Source organism: Nannospalax galili, unplaced genomic scaffold (assembly GCF_000622305.1).
Source record: "Nannospalax galili isolate Female #2095 unplaced genomic scaffold, S.galili_v1.0 scaffold25, whole genome shotgun sequence".
NCBI classification, from domain to species: domain Eukaryota; kingdom Metazoa; phylum Chordata; class Mammalia; order Rodentia; family Spalacidae; genus Nannospalax; species Nannospalax galili.
This window is the reverse complement of record NW_008355642.1, coordinates 4,860,918-4,883,421: the sequence shown is the minus strand read 5'-3', so window position 1 is coordinate 4,883,421 and position 22,504 is coordinate 4,860,918. Positions and strand designations below refer to the sequence as shown.

The 22,504-nt window shown below is 36.7% G+C and overlaps 1 protein-coding gene across 2 annotated transcripts in view; it reads right to left on the bottom strand.

Annotated features, from left to right (window-relative positions):
• Window positions 1-22,504, bottom strand: part of Nup62cl (nucleoporin 62 C-terminal like) — an 85,200-nt gene that overhangs the window by 62,365 nt on the left and 331 nt on the right. Inside the window, exon 2 of one of the 2 annotated variants that reach the window (XM_029556055.1) lies at window positions 21,040-21,117. The exons of the other annotated variant lie outside the window; for it this stretch is intronic. Within the exon in view, the coding sequence (XP_029411915.1) occupies window positions 21,040-21,110 (71 nt within the window). The 5' untranslated portion in view covers window positions 21,111-21,117. The remainder of the gene's footprint in view (window positions 1-21,039; window positions 21,118-22,504) is intronic. 2 annotated transcript variants of the gene reach the window in all.

Sequence of the window (22,504 nt, the reverse complement as noted above, 5' to 3'; positions counted from 1 at the left end):
CCCTGTTACTGCCCGCTGTGCTGTCAGTGCCCCCAGCCGTTCCCCAGTCCATCCACTGAGTCTAGTCAGCCTATCTAGAGTCCCTTGTTTTAGGAATATCAGCTCTTTTTCATCTAGCAGCAGTTGCGAACATTCCTTTAGATAAGATTGGGGTCTGCTGTTCATTTTCCCAGTTCTATGCTGGGTTACTGTGTGCCTGAGTTTGCGTGGGACTTGTGTATGCTGACACCATTGCCATAGAATCATATGAACAGGTTCCCAGGAGCTTGTAGGACTGTTTCCATATGGTCATGCCCATCCTCCCTGGCTCTTGTAATCTCTACATTCCCTCTTCTGCAATGGTCCCTGAACCTTGGGTGGATGAAGTTTAATAAAGGGGTCCTGTCCAAGGACCGTTATTTAGCAGATTCTTGATATCTACACTGTGGCCATTTGTGACCTTTTGTGTTCCTGGCCCTCTGCTGCATGAGGGAGCTTCATTATTGAGAACTGATTCCTTAGTGTCCTCTTCTTTATACCTGTTCTATGTTCCATGAGCCTTAGGTGTAGAGGTTTCATTGCAGATGTGTCCCTTAGGCCTGGGTAATTCATAGACAATGTCCATGTGTGACCAGTTGTGTTACTTGGTATTAGTCTCTGACTGCTACAAAATGAGCTTTTTTGATGAGTGGTGACTGGGATATTTGTTTGTAAATATAAAGATGCATATTTTGCACATAGTAAGAAATCACATTAGTCTATCAATGTGAAAGTTTTTGGGTTTTCTCTAAGATCTATGACCACTTTAGCCATGTGTATTAGGTTATGTTTACAGTACCACAATTGATTTTCCTCCTTTTGAGTGAGATTTTAGTCAAATTAGGTAGCTGTTGATTGACCTCAAGACAAAAGTGTCACTACTGTACCAATGGAGTATGCTGTGTTGGCCATTGGTGTGGTTATTTGGTCTTGAAGCTGGTGCTGGATCATCCATTGATGTCTTCCCTTTCTCCAAAGTTGTAAGTTCTCGCCTTCAGGGGAAGTGGCTTCCAGATCAGTTGTAGCCCTATTTCTCCAAATCTTGTGTCCGATATATGTTCTGCCTTTGGCAGTAGGGTCTTACCTTCAAGTTCTGGGAGGCCATCTAGGGCTGTGGCAATAGCATGAGTAATTTTAGGAGTCCCTTGGATCACCCTGGCCAACTACTGAAAGGAAGGTATCTCCTGTCTGGCACCGTTTCTTAGTATGTAGCCTTTCGCTATACACATGGACCCATATAGCAATAATGTATGCATAATTTGTCAGTAGGTTGTTGGATTAATATGTTTTTTTAAATTAGTTATGCATTATTTATCTCTCTCACTGTCTACCCCTTCCACCATGGTTTCCCTACTTAAAGTGCCCCTGTTTTCCCCATTTCTCCCTAATAACAAGGATTTTTTAAAATTAATAGAAATTATCTAGTCTGAATGTAGGAAGCAGACTGAAAAAAAATCAGGTCCTGTAGGACTATAACAAAAGATCTAAAATTCATGTCATTACAAACAAGAAGAAAAAGAAGGAAGGGCTGAAAAAACAAAAAACAGCTCAGAGAAATAACAGCTGAAAGGCTTCCTAACATGAGATATAAATCAACAGACTCAAGAAAGGTGAACTTCAAAAGGGTAAGTCTAAATAAATTTACATGATGGCACATAATAATTAAACTAAAAAATATCAAAGAAAGAAAAATAGCATCTAACAAATAGAAAAAATGTTCAAATGACAGATAATTTCTTATGAAAGACTGTGGAAGTAAGACAAAACTAGCTCAACACTTTCTAAGCTCTGAAAGAAAGGAAACGTCAACTCAAATTTGATGAAAATATCTTCCAAGAATGAAGAGGAAATGAAGATATTGAGATAAATGAAAATTCAAAATTATAGCTACATTAACTGACCTAGAAGAATATCTAATGAAAGTTCCCTATAGAGAAAGAAAATGACAAAGTGGGAGGCAGTATCTTAGAACCTCAGGAAGGAAGAAATTAAAAAGGAAGAGAAAAAGTAACGGTAAATGCAATAGGCTTTCTTTCTGAAGTTTTCTTAATTACATTTGATGGTTTAAGTAAACATTTTAATCTTGTCTGATGTGGTTCTAAATGTATGTGGAAGGGATATTTAGGATGTTAATACTACAAATGAGGGAGTTTGAGGAAGATATAGGGAGGAAACATATTTATAGTTTGTTTAAATTAGTGAAACAGCACAATAGATGGTGCTAAGTGATTGATATATATTCATACCGATATATATTGATATTGATATATGTTCTAAATGGCCCACTTAAAAACATATAAAGAAACAGTCTTAAAAGTGATACAGGGATTACCTATCTTTGGAATAATAGTTCACTGGGTACACAGCTGAGTAGGACTGTTGATGCCTTTTCTTACCTAGCAACTTGCATAGCATCTTTCAGAACAGAGGTGCTACTGTTAGTGGAAGTAACCAACTACTCTAATTGAACTTGAGGCCTTCTTCATAGAAGGGAATCCATGCAAGCACCATAAAATTTTTAAAGTGCTACAGGAAAATCAAAATCAAAATTTAAAAATGTTCAACTAACAATGACAAAGGCAGGGAACAAGAAAAAAACAGAAATGGTAATCAGAAGGTGTGGTTGTGCCTACCTGTAATCCTGCCACTTTGTGGGGGGCGGCAGTGAAGGCAGGAAGATCAAGAGTTCAAGACTGGCTTCAGTTACATAGTGAGTTTGAGAACAGTCTTGGATAGATAAGACTCTCTCTCAAAAAATAAAAAAGAAAGAAAAAATAATCTAAAACAAAAACAAAATAATAGATAATGAAATAAAAAAGAAATTGCAATCCAGGAGTGGTGGCAAACACCCTTAATGTTAGCACTGAGGCAGGAAAATCGTGAGTTCCAGACCAGCCTGTACTAAAAAGTAAGACCCTATTTCAAAAATCAAATAATAAAAAAGGAAATGCCAGACTTAAGCCCTAATAATCAATAATTACAGAATATATAAGTGACTTACATATAAAACAATTAAAAGAGAGATTGGCAGAGGAATTTAAAAGGCCTGAATGGCCAAGTACATGTTGTCTACAAGAAACTCATTTCAAAAACAATGATATGGCCAGGCTAAGAGTAAAATGATGAAAAGATATATCCCATGCAACATTAATCAAAAGACAATAAGATTCAATGTATTACTATCAGATAAAGTAGACTTCAGAGAAAAGGAAATTACCATAGACAGAGGGGTATATTACATAATAATAAAGGGCCAATTCTCTAAGTAGTCATAGCAATCCTGTCAATGCACCACATAGCAGAGCTTCAAAAACATGCAGAACAAAATCTGATAACACTGTAGGAGAAAAATTCAGTACTCAATGAACACTCAATTTAACACTTACTGACTGATAGAACTAGTCAGAAAAAGAGAAAAGATGTAAAGGAACTCAAAACACCATTAACCATCAGTTAATTGACATTTGTAGAACACTTTGCCTGCAAAGTAGAATATGCATTCTTTTCCATTGCCTAAGGAAAAAATTCCAAGAAGATCATATTTTGGACTACAAACCAAACTTCAAATTTTAAAGAATTAAAAAAAAATACACAGTATGTGCTGGGTATGGTGGCACATACCTTTAATCCCAGCACTCGGAGGCAGAGGCAAGATGATCTCTGTGAAATTCAAGACCAGCATGGTCTACATAGTAAATTCCAGGACAGCGGGGGCTACAGGAAGATGCTGTCTCAAAAAAAAAAAAAAAAAAAAAAAAAAAAAACCCAGAATGTTCTCCAATTGCAATCATATCACACTAGAACATGGGTGTATAGATCATGAAGCTAGAAAGTAGACATGAAAACAGAAAAGACATTTTATTGGGGGAGGAAGAGTGTAAAAGAATGTGTGAAATACCAAAGTAGAAATGGGGGGCATTGGGGTGGGAAAGGGAACCAGCAGGAGGGGACAGGACAGAAGAGGGCAGTGGAGAAAGAGGATTAAAAAGAATAAAATATATATGAAAAATGCCATAACGAAACTTGTTGCTTTTGTATGAGAATTTGAAAACTAATGAAATTTAAAACTATATAAATCAATAATAAAAAGATAGAACATCTTCCAAACTTTTAGAAACCAGACATATTTTATAATTAAATATTTAAAATTCAATCATATAAATATAAATAAATATATATTGTGTGTGTATGTGTGTGAACTGATAGGTGAAATAGAATGAAATTTAAAATGTACTGAATTGAATGAAAATAAAAATATACCATATCAAAATTTAGTGGAAACAAAGTAGCCTGATAGGAAATTTGTAGCAAAATATATGGGCATTGGAAGAGAAGAAAAGGATAACCAATAATATAAGCACCCAACTCAAAAACTTATAAAAGAAATATCAAAACAAGGCCAAGTCAAGCAGAAGAAATTACAGAGCAGAAGTCAATGAAAATGAACACAAAATAACAGAAAATCAGTGATACAAGTAGATTCTTTTAATAAAATATCAATCAAATGTAAAGAAAAAGAGCTAGAGAGATGGCTCTATGGATGCAGTGTTTGCCACATAAGCCGATAACTTGAATTTGGATTCTCAGAATCCATATAAAGACTAATGTGTGATGCATGTCTGTAATTCTAGCACTCCTCAAGTGAGAAGGGAGGTGGAGACAGAAGAATTACCCAGAGACTTGCAGATCAGCTATTCTAAGGTATGCATCACAGCAGCAAACAGTAGAAACCTTGCCTCATACAGATGGAAAGACTGGGGACTGGAGAAACAGCTCAGAGTTTAAAGCATTGGATGCTCTTGCAGAAGACCTAGGTTTGGTTCCCAGCACACACATGGCAGCTAACAACCATCTGTAACTCCAGTTTCTGGTGTTTCAACACACTCTCTGGCCTCCATGGGCATTACATGCATGAGGTTCACTTACATTCATTCAGGCAAAACACTCATACATATAAAATAAACAAATAGGGGTTGGAGAAATGGCTCACCAGTTAAGAGCACTGACTGCTCTTGCAGAAGACTCAAGATTGATTACCAGCACTCACATGGGGCTAACAACTATCTGTAACTCCAGTTCCAGGGAAATCCATTGCCCTTTTCTGACCTGTGTGGGCATTACATGGCACGGGCCCACTTAAACACAGGCAGGCAATACACCCATACACATAAAGTAAAAATAGTGAATAAAATAGTTAAAAATAAAATAAATTAATTAATAAATATTTCAAAGAAATTCAAGAACTAAAAACAGTGAAAAGAGACAACCAACACTGGAGAGTGGGATCGAACTTCCATGTGCACACTGTGGCATGAGTGGATCCTCACATACAAATACACACAGACAAATAAACAATAATAAAGATGTTAAGGAAAAAATTCCAATTGAACAACATTTCTGGCTTTTACAATAATGATTTCCACTAACATTAGCTAAGTTCCTATGCAAAAGTGTCCATATAACAACACATTGCTATTTTAGATGTTTTTTTTTCTGACTTAAGAAAGGCATGCACAGACAAGATGTACAGATAAGATATTAAGACTGGAAAAGATATCCAATACTTCAGGCAGCCATCACAGAAAATGCAAAAGCCATGATATGGTAAATCATCTACAAGGAGCTGAAATTTAAAAATAAGGTAACACAAAATGGTGGTGAAGATACAGAGAAACTGGATCTCACACATTGTTGGTGAGTATGTAAAATGGCATAGCCAATCTGGAAATTGTTTGGCAGTTTCTTACAGAATTGCATATGCAACTACCATATGACCCAGCAATAGCATCCCTAGGCATTTATCCAAGATTAATGAAGGCTTATGTTTGAAAAAATGTACAAAATATTCATAGAAACTTTATCTGTAAAACCAGAGAGTAAAATTATCTATCCATGGCTGTTATCATTTGAAAAGTGCACCCCAAAATTTGTGTTAGAAAATTAATACCTGATGCAAATATGTTTTCTAAAAAAGCACCTTAAAGATGTCATTAGACCTGTCCACATGAATGGATCTATGTGATTTTTTTCTAAGAGAGGTTTCATTGTAACAGAATGAGTTAGACTTGCTCCCCCGCCACCTCTCTCTTGCACAATATTGTGCCTCCCATTCCGGGATGACATAGCATGAAGGCCCTCGCCAGATGCAAGACACTGAATTTCTTGGTTTTCCTAATTGAAGGAAAGGCATTCATTATCAATTATCTGGTCTCAAATACTACTCTGTAGTAGCATCACAAAATGAATTATGACAATGAACAAATAGTTCAACTGTCATGCATTCATACAGTGGAATAGTATGCATAAAAAGAAAAGTGGAATGTAGCAATAAAAAGAAAACACAACTATCTAAGAATCTCCATACAAATAAAAAAACATTTCCCTAAGTTTATATTCTATATCGTTCAATGTATATAACTTTTTGATATTTTTGAAAATTAAAATCTATAACTTTTTGAAATTACAATTATATTAATATAGAACAGATTGACGGCTACCAGGCTAAGGGGTTGGGAGCAAGAAAAAATGAATATCTGTACAGAAGGGCAAAATGAGGGAGATATCCTGTACTGACAGAGGTATTCAATATATGGCCAGTATCAACATTAATATACAGGTGATAATATTGTACTATATTTTTGCAAGATGTTACACTAGGAGAACTTGAGTAAAATGTTGGAAGCATCTGTCTGTATTACTTCTAACTTCAAGAGGCACAGTTATGAGAAGAGAAATTTTAGCAGAAAAATGGAGGGATATAATGCTAATGCTATCAATTGATTTAAAAGTGAAAATATTAAAATATTTTAGGACTTGGGAGCTACTTCAGAGCATAAAGCACTTGCTACGCAAGCATGAAAACGTGAGTTTAAATACCCAGAGTTCATGTAGATCTGGGTGCCCTACGGCAAGATAGGAGGCAGAGACAGGAGAATTTCCAGAAGCTCGTCTGGTGTATGTACCATGAAAACCAAAAAAGATATCCTAACATTAAAGGCCTTTTTAAGAAGTCATATAGAAACCAAGCATCTTAAAATATATACATATACATATATAAAATTGGTTTAAATGGATTTAAACTATAAAACAGACACAATGTTCCTACCAGACATTGCAGAGTAGCAAATAAAAAGCCCAATGCCAGGAATGGGCTCCCTTTTATCAAGTTATTGGCCAGTTACAGCATTAGTAAAAGTGCTGGTACTCAGTCCAATGCCCTTGAAAACACTGTAGGTTGTGTATAAAGTGCCTAAATTTAATTTTGGTTAATTTATTTTAAATAGAAAAGACACTTGGGTGTGGTGACACATGCCTTTAATCCCAGTACTCAGGTGGCAGAGGCAGGCACATCTCTTTGAGCCTGATCTATATAGCGAGTTCCAGGCCAGCTGGGGCTACAGTGAGACCCTGTCTCAAAAAGATCAATAAAATAAATTAAAATTAAAATTAAAAAAGAAAAATCAGAAAAATCAACACAATCCCTGACATATTTAGTGACAGTTATGTAACATAGCTCTTATCATATTAACTTTTAAATATGAAGAGTTTATATGATGACACTTTAAGGCTGGAAGTGGGGGCACACGCCTTTTATTCCAGCACTCAGGAGACAGAGGCAGGCGGATCTCTGTGAGTTCAAGGCCAGTCTGGTCTACATAGCGAGTTCCAGGCCAGCTGGGGCTACAAGGAGACACTGTCTCAAAAAGACCAAAAACTTAAAAAAAAATGATTACACATTATAGATTATTTGATCTCAACATACAAAATAGAGGTTAATATAAGAATACATGCATAGTGCTCTGTATTAACTCAATCACACATAAAATTTACCTGATTTGATCTACTTTAAAGTGATAAATATTTTAAAATATTTTCATGAAGAAAGAATAGTAGAGAATCAGGGTGTTTTGGAACATGCCTATCATCCCAGCACTTGGGAGACTGGCAGTTTCAATGCCAACCTAGTGTATATAGTTTTAGGAGAGCCCAGCAAGGGTTACAGAGTAAGACCCTATCTCAAAAAAAAAGTAGTCCATAAAATTTTGATTTCAGTGGGCAAGAAGAATTACATATCTATTTTTTGCCAGTTTTCCAACTTTATTAAATAGCACAAGTTTTAGTTTTAGAAACAAAAACCACATATTACAAGAAGCATCTCTTTAGTATTAGAAAATTTCTAGAAACTTTAAATGTATAATGAAATCACCCATGAGAAAATGATTTAGTGTTTAAGTTACTCTTCCTAAGAAAGATTACTTAGCTATAACAGGATCAAGAAAATTTCCAGAGAGAATAACCCAGCTTTCTTTAGACTGTCAGGCACTATTGAAAGACAGGGATCCAAGTGGATTTACCTAGAAGACACTAAATTAAGGTGTCCTTTAAATTCTAATACACCTTAAGGTATAGTGGCTCATGCCTGTAATGCCAACCTTAAGAGACTGAGGTAGGAGGATTGCCATGAATACAAAGACAGTCTGAGCTACAGGGTGAGACACTTTCTATATAATTTTGCCAGGCATGGTGATCCACGCCTTTAATCCCAGCACTGGGGAGGCAGAGGCAGGTGGATCTCTGTGAGGTCAAGGACAGACTGATCTACATAGTGAGTTCCAGGCCATCTGGGGCTATGGGGTGATGCTGTCTCAAAAAAACGAAAAAAACCCGACAAAAATCTCTCTAGAGATACTAAGAAAGCAGCTTCATTTTGGCATGATGCATGTTGAAAACCCAGTGAACATTTCTATGGCTCACAATAAATGAAGGGAAAGCACAAGTCAGAATTCAGCGTGCTATGGGCCTCTAATCTGAGATGGCTTCAGTTTCTAAGACTTTGTTAGGAAAAAGAGTCATCATTCCAAATGAATTACTCATGCCATACTCTTAGTTACTCTGTCCGCATTCTAAACTCAAAGTCTGTCTGTGAAAGACAAACCCTTTGTGACCAGTAAAAGAATTAGAAACTGTTTTTCTCTTACCCTGAGAAAACTCCAGTTTGTACTGGGGTGGGGTTTAATATAAGTGGAGTTTCCAAGCTCAGTTCTGTAGTTTATGAAGCTGGAGCAACATTATACAATGGCTACAGGCTGGTAGAAAATGGAAAGGTACTCTCCCCTGGCTGGGACAGTTTTCAAATGAAGCGCACTTATACCAGGTGGAGAGAAAGTAGACCCTGTAGTTGAAGTGGCAGTTGTTGCTGTTATAGAACCAAAAGTGAAACCCATGTGTAGAGGGACACCAGTTCCTCCACGGTAAAGCTGTTCATGACTCTAAACCCTAAAATGGGCAAGAGTGACAAAAATAATTGAGCGTTCTCAATGGGACCTCTAAGTGAATATTTTGGATGGAAGCCAAAATGGAATCACTTCCTCTTACTTCAAACTCTTAGAAATGCAATTTTAAAACATTGAATGAAATATTTTCAGATGCAAAGCAAAGTTTTTTGTTCAGAAAGAAAGACAAGGATTCAAATGCCAGATATGGAATTCTTATTTATGAGTAGAAGCTGAGACTGCTTAACGCAAACTGATGACCTAAATGAGATCTGTGCCTACCAGATGGAAATACAATGATGGACTGAGTAAAGTTTGAGGTCACAAGGATAAGGCCAGAAACTCCCAATCAGCAGGTCCTTGCAAAACTTAAATCTTGGACCAAAAAAAAGGACAAAAAAGACTGGGGAGACAATTTGGACTCATCCCCAATGCTGGTACAGAAGATAAGTATAGATGGCTTGTACCCAATTTGCCTTAAAGTGTAGAAAATTCAAGCAAAAATGTTAACCTGAAACTGTTTAAGAAACATTCAGGGTCCATGTAATTAATCTATGAGTTCACTCACAAGGGATATGGCCCCTTGTGTGTGGCCACACATGTTTGTAATAAAGCCCCATGGGGTTGGAGAGATGGCTCAGGGGTTAAAAGCCCTGGCTGGTCTTGCAGAGAGAGAACCTGAGTTCAGTTTCCAGCTGCCATTGAACTCCAGTTCCAGGGGATCAGATGACCTCTCCTAGTCTCTGTGGGAACTGCACACATTGGTGCATTCACATACACGCTGGTAAAACACTCATACACATAAAAGAACAATAATAAAATATTTTTAAAGCCCCCAAAGAATAACTCAGAAAAAAAAAAGACAGAGCACCCAAGTCAATCGACTTTGGGACACAAAATGAGAGAACATCTTTCCAATGAAGTAGAGACAAAAGCAGCCATCTGAAGAGAACATTAAAATACGCTTTAAATCTGCTCAAAGGGCTCAAGTGAGAAAGAAACAGCATCCACAAAACAAACAAGTGAATGTGAAAAAGAATGAGGAAGAACTCTAAGAAATGGATATCAGTATTAGAAAGAAAAATGTTTGGGTTACGGACACAGTCTGGCATTGCACAATGTGCTGGGTTTGATTCTCAGTACACACACACACACACACACACACACACACACACACGCACCCTCAAGAGATAAATTCAAATAGCAGCTACACATAACTGAAGAGAAAATTAAGTCAATGAACTGGAAGAGAAAAGACTGCCAGAGATAGGACAAATAAAGTGATTGGAAAAGAAAGAGAGAAATGGAAAGATAAGGAAAAAGAGCTGCAAACACACACGCACAAATACGTGCAGATGCACACACACAAGTACACACAAGGGCACACGGGGAATGCACAGCACATGCAGATGCACACACACACATACACACACAAGGACACAAGGGAAATGTACAAACACACACAGATGTACACTCACAAGGAAACACAGGGAATGTACAAACACACAAGGACACATGGGGAATATACACACATGCAGATGTATACATGCACACAGACACACAGGGAATGTACAAGGGAAAAATGGAGCAACAGAGACAATACTCAGGATTAATAAATAAGTTTGCTGGAACCGAAGAAAACTGATTCCTCAGATTCAAAAGGCCACTATGTACAAACAAGCAGCTCTTCACCACCGCACACACTCATACACTCCTATATACAGTATGTCGAAATGCTAGAAAATTAAATACAGTGGGGCTGGCGAGATGGCTCAGTGGTTGAGAGCACTGCCTGCTCTTGCAGAGGACCCAAGTTCAAGTCCCAGCACCCACATGGGGCTAACAACTGTCTGTAACTCCAGTTCCAGGGGAATTTAACACCATCCTCTGATGTCTAAGGGCACTGCACAACACAGGTGCACTTACACACATGGAGGCAGTATACTCGTACCCATAAAAAATAAATAAAATGTTTTTAAAAAGAAAAGTAAGGATAGAGAAAAGTTTTGAAGCTAACTAGATAAAAAAAATATCTAATGTGCAGTAATAACCATATTGACAGCAGGTTCTTCTTTATTAAGAATAAATATTAGAAGACAATAGAAAAACATCTTAAAGTGCTATGGGAAGATCATTGAGGTAGGATTTATAATCCTACTGTTAGTTTTTCAAAGAGCTCTTTTCATTGATTTATCAAACACGTACACATTAAGTAAAAATCTTAGGTGTATTAACACAGGCTTGTAATTCCAGAACTCTGAAAGCTGAGACAGAGGGCTCACAAGTTCAAGGCCAGCCTAGTCCCTGAACCCTGCCTCAAAAGAAAGGAAGGAAAGAAGAAGAGAGAGAAAGAGTCAGAAATGTAAGGAAGGAGGGAGGGGAGAGGGGGAGAAGAGGAAAGAAGGAGAAATAAGGAAAGGAAAACCAAAAAGCGTAAGTAACTTCAGAGTTGGAATCCAATTCCAACTCAAATTTCGTGGTATTTTCTATGTCACCAACAGCATTGTTGAAGATCCCCTCCCTCTTTCTGTTGTATTTTCAAACAGGGTGTCACTATGCAGCCCAGGCTGGCTTTGAACTTGCAACCCTCCTACAGTTGCCTCCTGCCTTCTGGCATTATACGTATGCACCTCCATGCCTGGCTGAAGCAGTATTTCTTAAAGAAAACAACCAAAAAAATCTTTTTAACCCACATTTTTCCTATGCTCTTAAACCAACTTTGCCAAGATAGACACTGGTTCTCCATTGTCACTCATTTGATCATATTGATGATAATTAATCTGATTCACCATCTCCTCCAATCACTGCCACTGCTTCCTAGGAGTCAAAGGCAACCACTATTATCTCAGAGGTTTTCACCCAGCTGCTCATCAGAAAATGTTTTAATTCTAGAGGTTTTCGAATTACCACTGCACACAAGAACATTGATCACATCATGACTTCCACCTGGCCAACAGACATGATCAACTATTAGGCCCATTTCCATTTCAGAGTTGTTAAAATATGAAACGGGCTGGAGAGATGGCTCAGCAGTTAAGAGCACTAACTGCTCTTGCAGGGCGTTGCACAACACGGGTCCACTCACATACATGCAGGCAATCCACTCATACACATAAAATAAAAATAATAAATAAAATATTTTTAAAATGAAACAATATATACTTCTAAAAATTGGTGACATAAAAGCATGCCTTTAATTCCAACACTAAGGAACCAGAGGCAAGTGGATCTTTGTGAGGCCGAGGCAAATCAGGTCTACATAGCAAATTCCAGGCCAGCTGGGGCCGCAGAGCCACGTCTCCGAAAAACCAAACAACAACAACAAAAACCGAAAACCAAACTAAAACAAAACATTCATGATACGTAGACTCCTGAGTAGTATCAATATCATGGATACAAGGCTTAGAGAGTAACTCTAAAGTGCAATGTTGAATGCATTAGTAACTATACACTTAAAGGCATATAAACTTCTTGCAATTTTAAAATGTGAGCTACATTTGGTGATTACTAGTGTAATAAACCAGTCCCAGGAGGCACAGAAAGGGGAGAGATTATGAGAAAAATAAAAGCACTTGCTGTATTTAAACTTTTTTTTTTTTGAAACAGGGCCTTACTATGTAGCACCAGCTGGCCTGGAACTTGTTATGTAGACCAGACTGGCCTTGAGCTCACATAGATCCACCTGCCTCTACCACCCAAGTGGCTGTATTTAATTTTATATTCCCCAGTGTACTATTCTCTTGGGGCTAAAAGTGATATGCTCTTATAACTAATATTATTAGGTATTTTATAACATAATTACATGCTTCTGTATTTATATATCCTACATTCATAATATAGTTATCTATGACACCATCATAAACATTGATAGAAATGTGATTACCCTCTAGATAAAAGTACCACTACTGCACCAATAGAGATAGTTTGCTGTGCCAGTTTTTATGGCTATTAGGCTTTACAGCTGGGTTGGACCATGAACTGGTTTTCTCCCTTAGCAGCTTGCACAGTATCCTCTAGAACTACGAGAGCTAGTCTTCAGAGAGGAGGCTTCCAGGTCAGTTCCAGCTTCATTGTTCCAAGTCTGGTGTCTGAAGTAAATGTCCCTCAAACTGATAATACAAATGTGGTACAATTACACAATGGAGCTCTACTCAGCTATAAGGAAAAATGAAATCATTAAATTTGAAGGTAAATGGATAGAACTAGAAACTGTTATAGTAAGTGTAATTAAAACAGACTCAGAAAAACAAATGATGTATGTTCTCCCTCATTTGTGGATCTTACCACCAATTCCTTATATGTGAGTACATATCCTGATGTAACAGCAGAAGCCAGGAAAATGGAAAGGAAGCACAGAGGTAAAGGGAAAGAAAGAGTCTTGTAGAGGCGGATAGTAGGAAACAGATGTTATCAAGGGGGAAAATGCTATTTTTAACTGCGAAGGGAGGAGGGAAGGACGTACAAGGAACCATGGGAGTACAGGGGAAGAAGGAATTCAAGAGAGATTCAAGAATACAGGCATTATCAAGGGGGAAATGGGGGTACTTTAACTGGGGAGAGAGAAAGGAGGTTAGGCAAGTAGGGAGAGGAGAGATAAAGTTTCGGTGGTGTGAAAAGCCAGGAGGAAATGTATTGACAAAAAAACCTGAAAAATACACATACAATATCTGGACATGAATGCGTGTGGGGGCTATATAACAAGAAACACAGTGCCAGACAGGAGAAATCTCCCTTCAAGTTGTTGGTCAGGGAAGTCTAAGAGACTCCCAAAATAACACAGGCTATTGCCACAGCCCTTGGTTATCTCCCAGAACTTGAAGGTAAGACTCAATTGCTGAAGACAAAAGTGTTTTTAAAAGTTTCTCATCAATATTAAGAGTTGTTCATTTTTCCTTATACATCCATTGTGTTTTGATTTATTATGTAAAAACTACGTTGTTTGGGGCCTATATTGGAGTTTGTGACTAATAGTCTCTAGGCAACATTTTTTTCCCTTTCATCAGTCTGAAGAGTTTTTTTTTTATTGCTAAACTGCCTTAAATCATATTTTTTCTGATATTAATTTTGCCATACTATTTTTCTTTTGGTTGGTATTGACCTTGTGCATCGTCTTTCAACTCATTGTTTTCAACATTTTATGTCATTCTAGGTGTGATTTTTAAAACATAGTTCAAGTATTTAAAATCTATTATGATGTCTCTTAATGAGTGATTTTAACTTATCTATATTGTGACTGATACAATTGGGCTTTTTCTTCAATATTACTTTGTGATTTTTATTTGCTATGTGTAATGTGTCTTTTGCCTTTTTGAATATTTAGGTTAGTGGAATTTTCTTAGGTCCCCTAATTTTCCCAAGCTTGGAAACTATGTATTCTAATTATATTACTTTATTAGAGTTCTCTTAAAGTCTTTTAAGAAGCATACGTAAATGCATATTTTTCTAACAAAGGCTGAATTATATCATTATATCCTATCATCTTTTGATAAACAGGGCTTGGCACACTTTCATGTCCACACACATATCAACATTTTCTTGAAAAATGAAAACCAGGTCTGTGCTCTGCATCTATTGCTATCAGTAGGCTTATTTATCTCTGTCTCATTGAGCTATTTTTTCCATGCCATTGTTATTCCGATTCTTGCAGCCTCTCTGTATCCATAGTGCCTAACAACTTAAATTAAGAAAACTACAGGTTTTCATGTTTAGCCCAGTTTACAATTCTATCTTGAATGACTCCAAATACGCACACATATTCAAAGAATAATAGTAGGTGGTAATCACCTTCTGCAAAAAACACAGTGAGCCTAGAGAAATCATCAGAGTTCACTGGAAGGGCTATTGGAAATGAGCAGGTGTTCTCGGCTTGGCTATACAATCTAAATAAGGCTTCCTAAATTAACTAAATTACTGAAAGGGAATGAAACAACTCAGCAAGTGTGGGTGCCTGCCAGACTGTTCTCTTCTCTGAAATGCATGGGTGCCTCTCTTCCCTCACTTCTAAAATTCTGATGGTTCCACTAGGTGAGACACCAAAATATTTTTAAATAATAAATTCACTAAGGACTCTCAGCATAAATTACCTTATCTAATTCAATTTAATGTGAAGTGCCATGTGAAAGCTTTCGAAAATATAATGCTGGGTTATCCTGATGTTGTCAGTGAAGGATCAGCAAATCAAGGATAATTATGGAGCACTCTCAGCTAGTCCATAGATTGAACATAAATTGGATTTCAATTACAAAAATCTTATTACACATCTATTTTATTTATCAGTATGAAAATTACCTATATTGTATACTGTCATTTATTGATCTTAGAAGTATTTTTGGTAGTAGGACCCAGATCTAAGATCAATAAATGATTGTAAAACATTTCAGGACAGAGCACACTCTCACTCAAATTCTTGAATCTCTTATACAATATAAAGAAGGAAGAATATACAGAATCTGAAATCCTTTGTCTTTAACAGTGTAACAAGAAGTCAGAAAAGATCTGATCCCAATTCTATAGCTGAGGAAACTGAGGCACTAACACACTAAATAACTTTCCTAAAGTGAAACAACTAGTAAGTGAAGGAACCAGAGACAATAATTCCATTTTGATATTAGCTTAAGCAACATAACATTAGGGAGATAACTCTGTGCCTCAAAAGAAAGAAACAAATGAATTCAAGCCTGAGAACCTATTATGCGCCATTTCAGCATGTGTGTAGGGACTTCTGTCTCCCAAAGCATAAACATTTTGGATTATTCATACCACTATCTCCCTATATTTCTTTAAAGACGACTGTCAAGAGGTAAGTAGAATAGAAACTCAGTCATATAATTTATTTAAAATGTTCTCGAGCCTTCTTAGAAGCAAATAAACTATTCTTCCTTAGAGATAGCATTTTCCCTTCACTGCCTACTTACTTGACAGCCTTCAAGTTCTATGAATACACATCTCCTCAAGAATATCATGATGAAGAGATATGGACAGAAAATTCACAAATTGTGACTAGTCAAGTAATAAAACCATTCCTACGAATAGTAACTTCGGATGATACGTCATTCTTTAATATGGCATTCGTTAGAAACGTGGCAAAGCAAAAGAGCACAAACTTGCTGAAGAAAGCCCATTCTAGCAAACTATAAAGACTTCCAGAAAAAGTTCTGAAGAACAAAGTAGAATAATATTTGCCACTAATAGGTATGAATGCCAACACTAAAAATAATATCCTAGTTACTAATATTTTAAATTAGCTACCAGTGATAAACCATTAGAGAAGGGTGGAATGCATACATATATTTTTAAAGAAATAGGGATAAATAAAACTAATAAAGTAGTTCATTTTATTTTATGTCAAAAGACAACACAGAACCTCTGAAAATGATGTGCCAGCTTTGAGTACATATTAAATATTTTTGCAGCAGAACCTACTAATTATCTTTCACATTAAGCAAGGTTTCCCTCTTTATACTAGAACTTCTCAAAGAGAAGAGAGTCATCACATAATTTTAAGAGATAGAGAAACTTTAAAAAACCCAAACCTAAAATAACAACAACAAAACCCCCAAAGTACAAGATATGTAAGCAGGCGGACTATTTAGGAGCTGGAAGAAGACTTGTGGGGAGTGTGTGATAGGAGCAAATTGCATTGTGATACTTATATATAAGAATGTCACAATGAAAACTATTGTGCAGTAAGTAAAAAAATAATAAAACTGAGACACACAGAGGAGAAAGAGAGAGAGAGAGAGAGAGAGAGAGAGAGAGAGAGAGAGAACTAAAAACCAAATCTCCAAAGACTCTTGGGCAAAGTGCAACATTCTACTATTTTTTTAGTGTGGGGGTCTATGCTGAATACCAGAAATAAAGAAACAAAAGTCTAACACCACAGAAGACTGTAAAATGCTTGGCAGCACATTTCATTTTCAATGAATGATATTAGTAGTTAGAATACCAGAAAAGGAAAAACCAGGTTGCTACGAAAGTGCATGACAGCAAAAGTACTCAAATGAGAGAGAATATTGGAGGAGCTGAACCCAAGAGAGGGTGGGTACAGAGGGAAAACCCTAGGAATCTCTCCAAACGGGTAGAGGGATCCAAGAGAGGGCAGAGTATAGGAAGGGGAAGAGCAGGAATTATGGAAGGGTTTGGAGAAAGGGAACAGAGTAAAAAGTGTGACAGAACTAGTGAAGTGAAGGAAACAAATGATGAAAGACATTAGTGCAAGAGAACTTCAAAGATATGCCAGCCTTTGAGATAACTGGGCCCCAAACCAAGGAGAAATACAGAAAGCAAACGAATGAGAAGAAAGAGGAAGACTAACAGGATGAGGAGGGAGAAGGAAGAGACAGAAAGAAAAAGAAAATTGGAGAAGTTTGAAGCATGATATTCATAAAAGCATGTAAGTCAGAAAATTTATCATTTAAAGATATCAAAAAACTTCATCTTATAAAGACAAACAGATCTGGTTAACAGAAATTTTTAAAGATTTTTTTTTAAAGACAGGGTCTCATGTAGCCCAGGCTTGCTACCAACTAAATAGCCAAGGATGACCTTGAACTTGTGACCCTCTTGCCTTAACTTCCCAAGTGCTAAGGCTACAGGTGTGTGCTACCACATCCAGTTTGTGTAAGGTGCTGGGGATTGAATCCAGAGTATCACGCATACTAGGTAAGCACTTTAACAAATGTGCTATATCCATAACTATAAAGTGTTTTTATAAGAAATAAATCTTTGTCAGGCATTATTCAACAACAACAACAACAAAAAACCAGGACATTATAAACCTTGAAGCTTGTTGTAATTTTTTATTTATTTTTCACTTTTTATTTATTATTGTGCACATGTGCTGCAGTGGGCATGTAGAGGTCAGAGGACAATTCTGTGGAGTTGGTTCTCTCCTACCATCTTTATGTGGGTTCTGGGGGTCGAACCCAGGTTGTCAGACTTGCTTTACCTAATGAGCCACCTCACCAACCCTGTAATTTTTATTTTTATTGCAACAAAGTATACATCATGTAACCTGAAATTTACCACTTTACTATTCAGTGTAAATTCAGTTGGCATTAAATACATTCATCTGTTTTTACTGCAACTACCATCTTACAAACCTTTTTTCATTATCCTGAACAGATACTCTGTCTTACCTGAATGCTCACTTCCTATTCTCCCCTCTTCCAATTTCTGGTTAACCCCTTCACTTTCTGTCGCCATGAATTTCCCTATTCTAGGTAACTCATGTAATGGAATCATACCATGCTTGTCTAAATTATATCAATCTTTATGTACCACAAACAAATTGTCAAACAAAAACAAGGACTGAAGATTCTAAAAACTGGAGAAGTGGGGAGAGAGGTAATGGAAGATGGATATTTCATCCATAAATGTATGAAATTTTCCATGAACAAATAAATTTGTTTATAAATGGAGAAATTTGAAGGGATGGTGATGGGTTTGTTCAAAATACATTGCATGAAATTCTAAAAAACCAAAATTAAATTAAAATACATTTTGGATCTGAAGAGGTGGCCCCGAGGTTAGGAGTGCATACTGCCCTTGAAAAGGATCCAAGTTTAGGCCGCACCATATCAGGCAGCTCACAACTTCCAGTACCCCAGCTCCAGGAAAATCCAATGTGGTTGACCTCTTTGGTACCTGCACTCATGTGCACATGCCCACAAAAAGATACATGCACATAATTTAAAATAAAATAAATCTTAAAAATACATTTTGACAAAAATTAAACATACAGTAAGATTTTTTTTTAAGTGGTAGAGCCATACCTATACTGGAATATGGTTCAGCAACAAAGCTAACTACATTTAAAATGCTACAAAACAATACCGTGCATAAAAAGTCACTGACAAGTAAATAAAGTATACCATTTATATAAATGTTAAAGACCCAAAAATATATTACAAATTATTTATGACAACATTTATAGGCACTATTGAGAAAACCTATTATAAAAATATAAGCCGTCTTCAGAAAAAAAGATGCAAAGCAAATCGGACTGAAAAGCATATAAAGAGGTAAATATTACATTTTAATTCTTAATAGAAAACCAGAGAATGGGAGTAATGAGAGGCTAAGGAGTATACCACATGCTCAGTATGTGTGAGGTCCTGGGTTCAATCTCCAGTACCTAAAAAAAAATATCATCTAAAGAAAACGTAGCCAAAATTTTAACAGTTGTTAAACGTTTGGTGGATACATGGATGATGTTGTATAATTCTTTGTATTTTTTCTGTTTGAAATTACTTAATAATTTTAAAAGAGGGACCATCACATGTTCTATAATTTAGGACAGAAAATAATATAGTATGTGTGTTCTGAAGAGGGAGGTGTGTTATAAGATCAATTATAGCTTTTCTTCTTCTAGTCAGTTTAATTGGCTACTTTATAAAAAATTAAATTAAAAATTAATACACATTCATATGATCTTTGAAGAAGATATTCATAAAGAAAAGCTAATCAGTATGAGTGTTATTATGGCACTTGAATCTCCTTGAACCAACTATGATTCATATTTTTTAAGTAAATCATTTTGAAAATGTCTATTTAATTTTTTAAAAAGGCATTCAACCTAACTCTTATATAAAGTACACCATAGTTGATTACTGATACTTGAGCATATACACACTGGACAGCCAAATTCAAATATCCAAGTGACACAAAAACTCTCAGCCCCAAGCCCTGATCCGTGACCTTCCTATTAGGCTTCCTCTTAAGCCCAGTGAAATGGAAGACTCAAGTTGTATAAATGATTTTAAATAGTCAATATTTTACACTGTTGTTTTATAACATGGATAAACTGGAAATAAACCTTCTATTGCTGGTTTCTACTCTGTGGAATGGTAGGTTATGTTAGTAAGGCAAAATTTAAAGACCATCAAATAATATAGTAAAAAAAAATCCCAGAATAGTATTAAGTTAAAAAAAAAACACCACGTTTGTAAAAACAAGGATTAAAAGCATGTAAAAAAATATGAAGACGTGGGTGAAGAGAAGACGGGGACTAAAAGTATGTACTATGTATGATAACATAGGGGTGAAATTTTTCATCATCAATTTCTTTCAATGTTAGTTTAATAAAGTATTTAATTTAATCAGTTATTTTTAAAATTATTCAGCATATTCTAAAAAGATTAGCCAAATGGCATCCCCTTTCTATAGCTATAAACCCACAGAAACTTTCCAGAGTATTTTTCTTTAATTTTTTACATCGGCCAAATTCCATTACTTTAAAATCAAGTTCACAGTCAAATTCAGTTAGCTACCTGTGCTCTGGGCTAGGCAAAGTCAGGGAAACACTCCTTATTTCATCTTCTTCCTCTAGATCTGATCTACTATTAAAGCAGACTACATGAGAATAGTAGACTTAATCAAGTGAGGGCTATTCTCTGAGATCAGTGCACTCACAGCACAAACCCTGTGCAAGTCACTGAAGCTCTCAAATCCTGGTGTTTCACAACGTCTAAATTTCTGTATTTAAGACATTCTCCATAGAATCCAAGTGCTTGAAGGTTCATCTCAAATCCTGGACCTATAATCCTGTATCTCCTCAACCCTTTGTAAAACAATGTTCATCAGCACAAGTCTCCCATCTTGCAAAGGCAAGCCAAATCTTGAAGAGTCAGTTATAGCCTTAAAAATAAGTAACATTTATTCCCCAAGAAGAAAACTGATAAATCTCAAACATTTTTTACATCTGACATGGCACAAAACACTTCATACATGTGACATAGATCTCTCACACCTTCTTCCTGGGTCCCGCCACAGACACATAGAATCAATTTCTGGAGAATTCCCGGACAAACTGTTTTTCATAAATTTCCTAAGGGTATACAAAAGATTGAAAATCAACAGTTTTAAGGCCAGTGGTTTTCAAATGGTAAAGACAATTCATTAGTAGGTTGTCTTCTCTATTTTTAAAAATATAACAGAAAGTGATAGGTTATACTGCATGGCATATTGCTTTTACAGAACAGGTGTCAATTACATACTGTCTACATGTATACTGGAAATACAATATAAAATTTATTTTTACTTGTTTTAGGACAATGTTTTAGCTATATAGCCCATGCTGGCCTTGAATTCTGAATCCTCTTGCCTTAGTCAGCTGAGTGCTAGCTAGGATTACAGGTATACTCCCCTGCACTTGTCTTAAATTTTATTTCTTACTGTGAGTAATAGCCAAAAAGTCTAGAAAGTACTGGCTAGATCTTACAGAGTTAGAATTAATGCACAAAGAGGCAGGACAAAGAGAAAACAAACAAACTGAAATAGCAAAATAGATATAACAGGATCCAGAAGTGTCTGGAGACTTAACATAATGCGAGGTACTTAAACAGTGATCATCCACAATAATAAGGGGAATTATGATACTGCTTATTTGGTCAAAATATTCATAATTTAAATACTGTACTCTCCTATATTTGTCTGTCTTGGATAATAACAAGCAGAATGAATACATTACAAAAACTTCATTATCACTTCTCTTTTGCCATATGTGGCGAGGTTACAAAAAGCACGTAGCTGAGACAAGGGCAGCAGTTCAGTGGCTTCCTAATCGAATTCCTTCTGTTCCCAGGATAACAAAAAGTAACTATTCATCGAAGCCGTCCTATCGCTCCTAGCTCACAACACGAATAATGTAGCCAAGTAATTTTGCACTGTTCCTTCTTCCCTTTTTCTTTGTTTAAACCAAACCCCGGGATTCGTGGGAAACAAGGTCACAACTCTTAGCCCTAACTAAAGATACCTGATTTCCATAGAGGTGGCTAGCGGGCGGCGCACCTCAGCTTCCCCACTCTAAAGCAAGAAAAACCATGCACTGTGTGGGGAGGGAGACTTTCCCAGGACTTAGGAGGTAAGGTGGCTCCAGCCAATGCTCCACTGGAGCATCGTGCCAGCTGATCCTGAGCCCCTCGTGGGGCTTCCTGGACAAGAAGGCTTTGCCCGCATAAGAAATAAAAAACGCAATCTCCATCACCACCACCACAACCACCGACAGTGTACACGCACACGCTAGTGAGTGCGCGCTAGGCATGGACAGAAAGCACAACACGTGTCCGTGTCACAGGAGGGGGCGTGGGGAGCGAGTTATACATCCGTGGCTAAACCTCAACCCCTGTCCCACTGACCCTACCCTTAGGCGTTTCTGCCACTTCAGATCTGCGGAAGGCAGAGTTCTCAGATCTGAAATTCTCCATATATATATA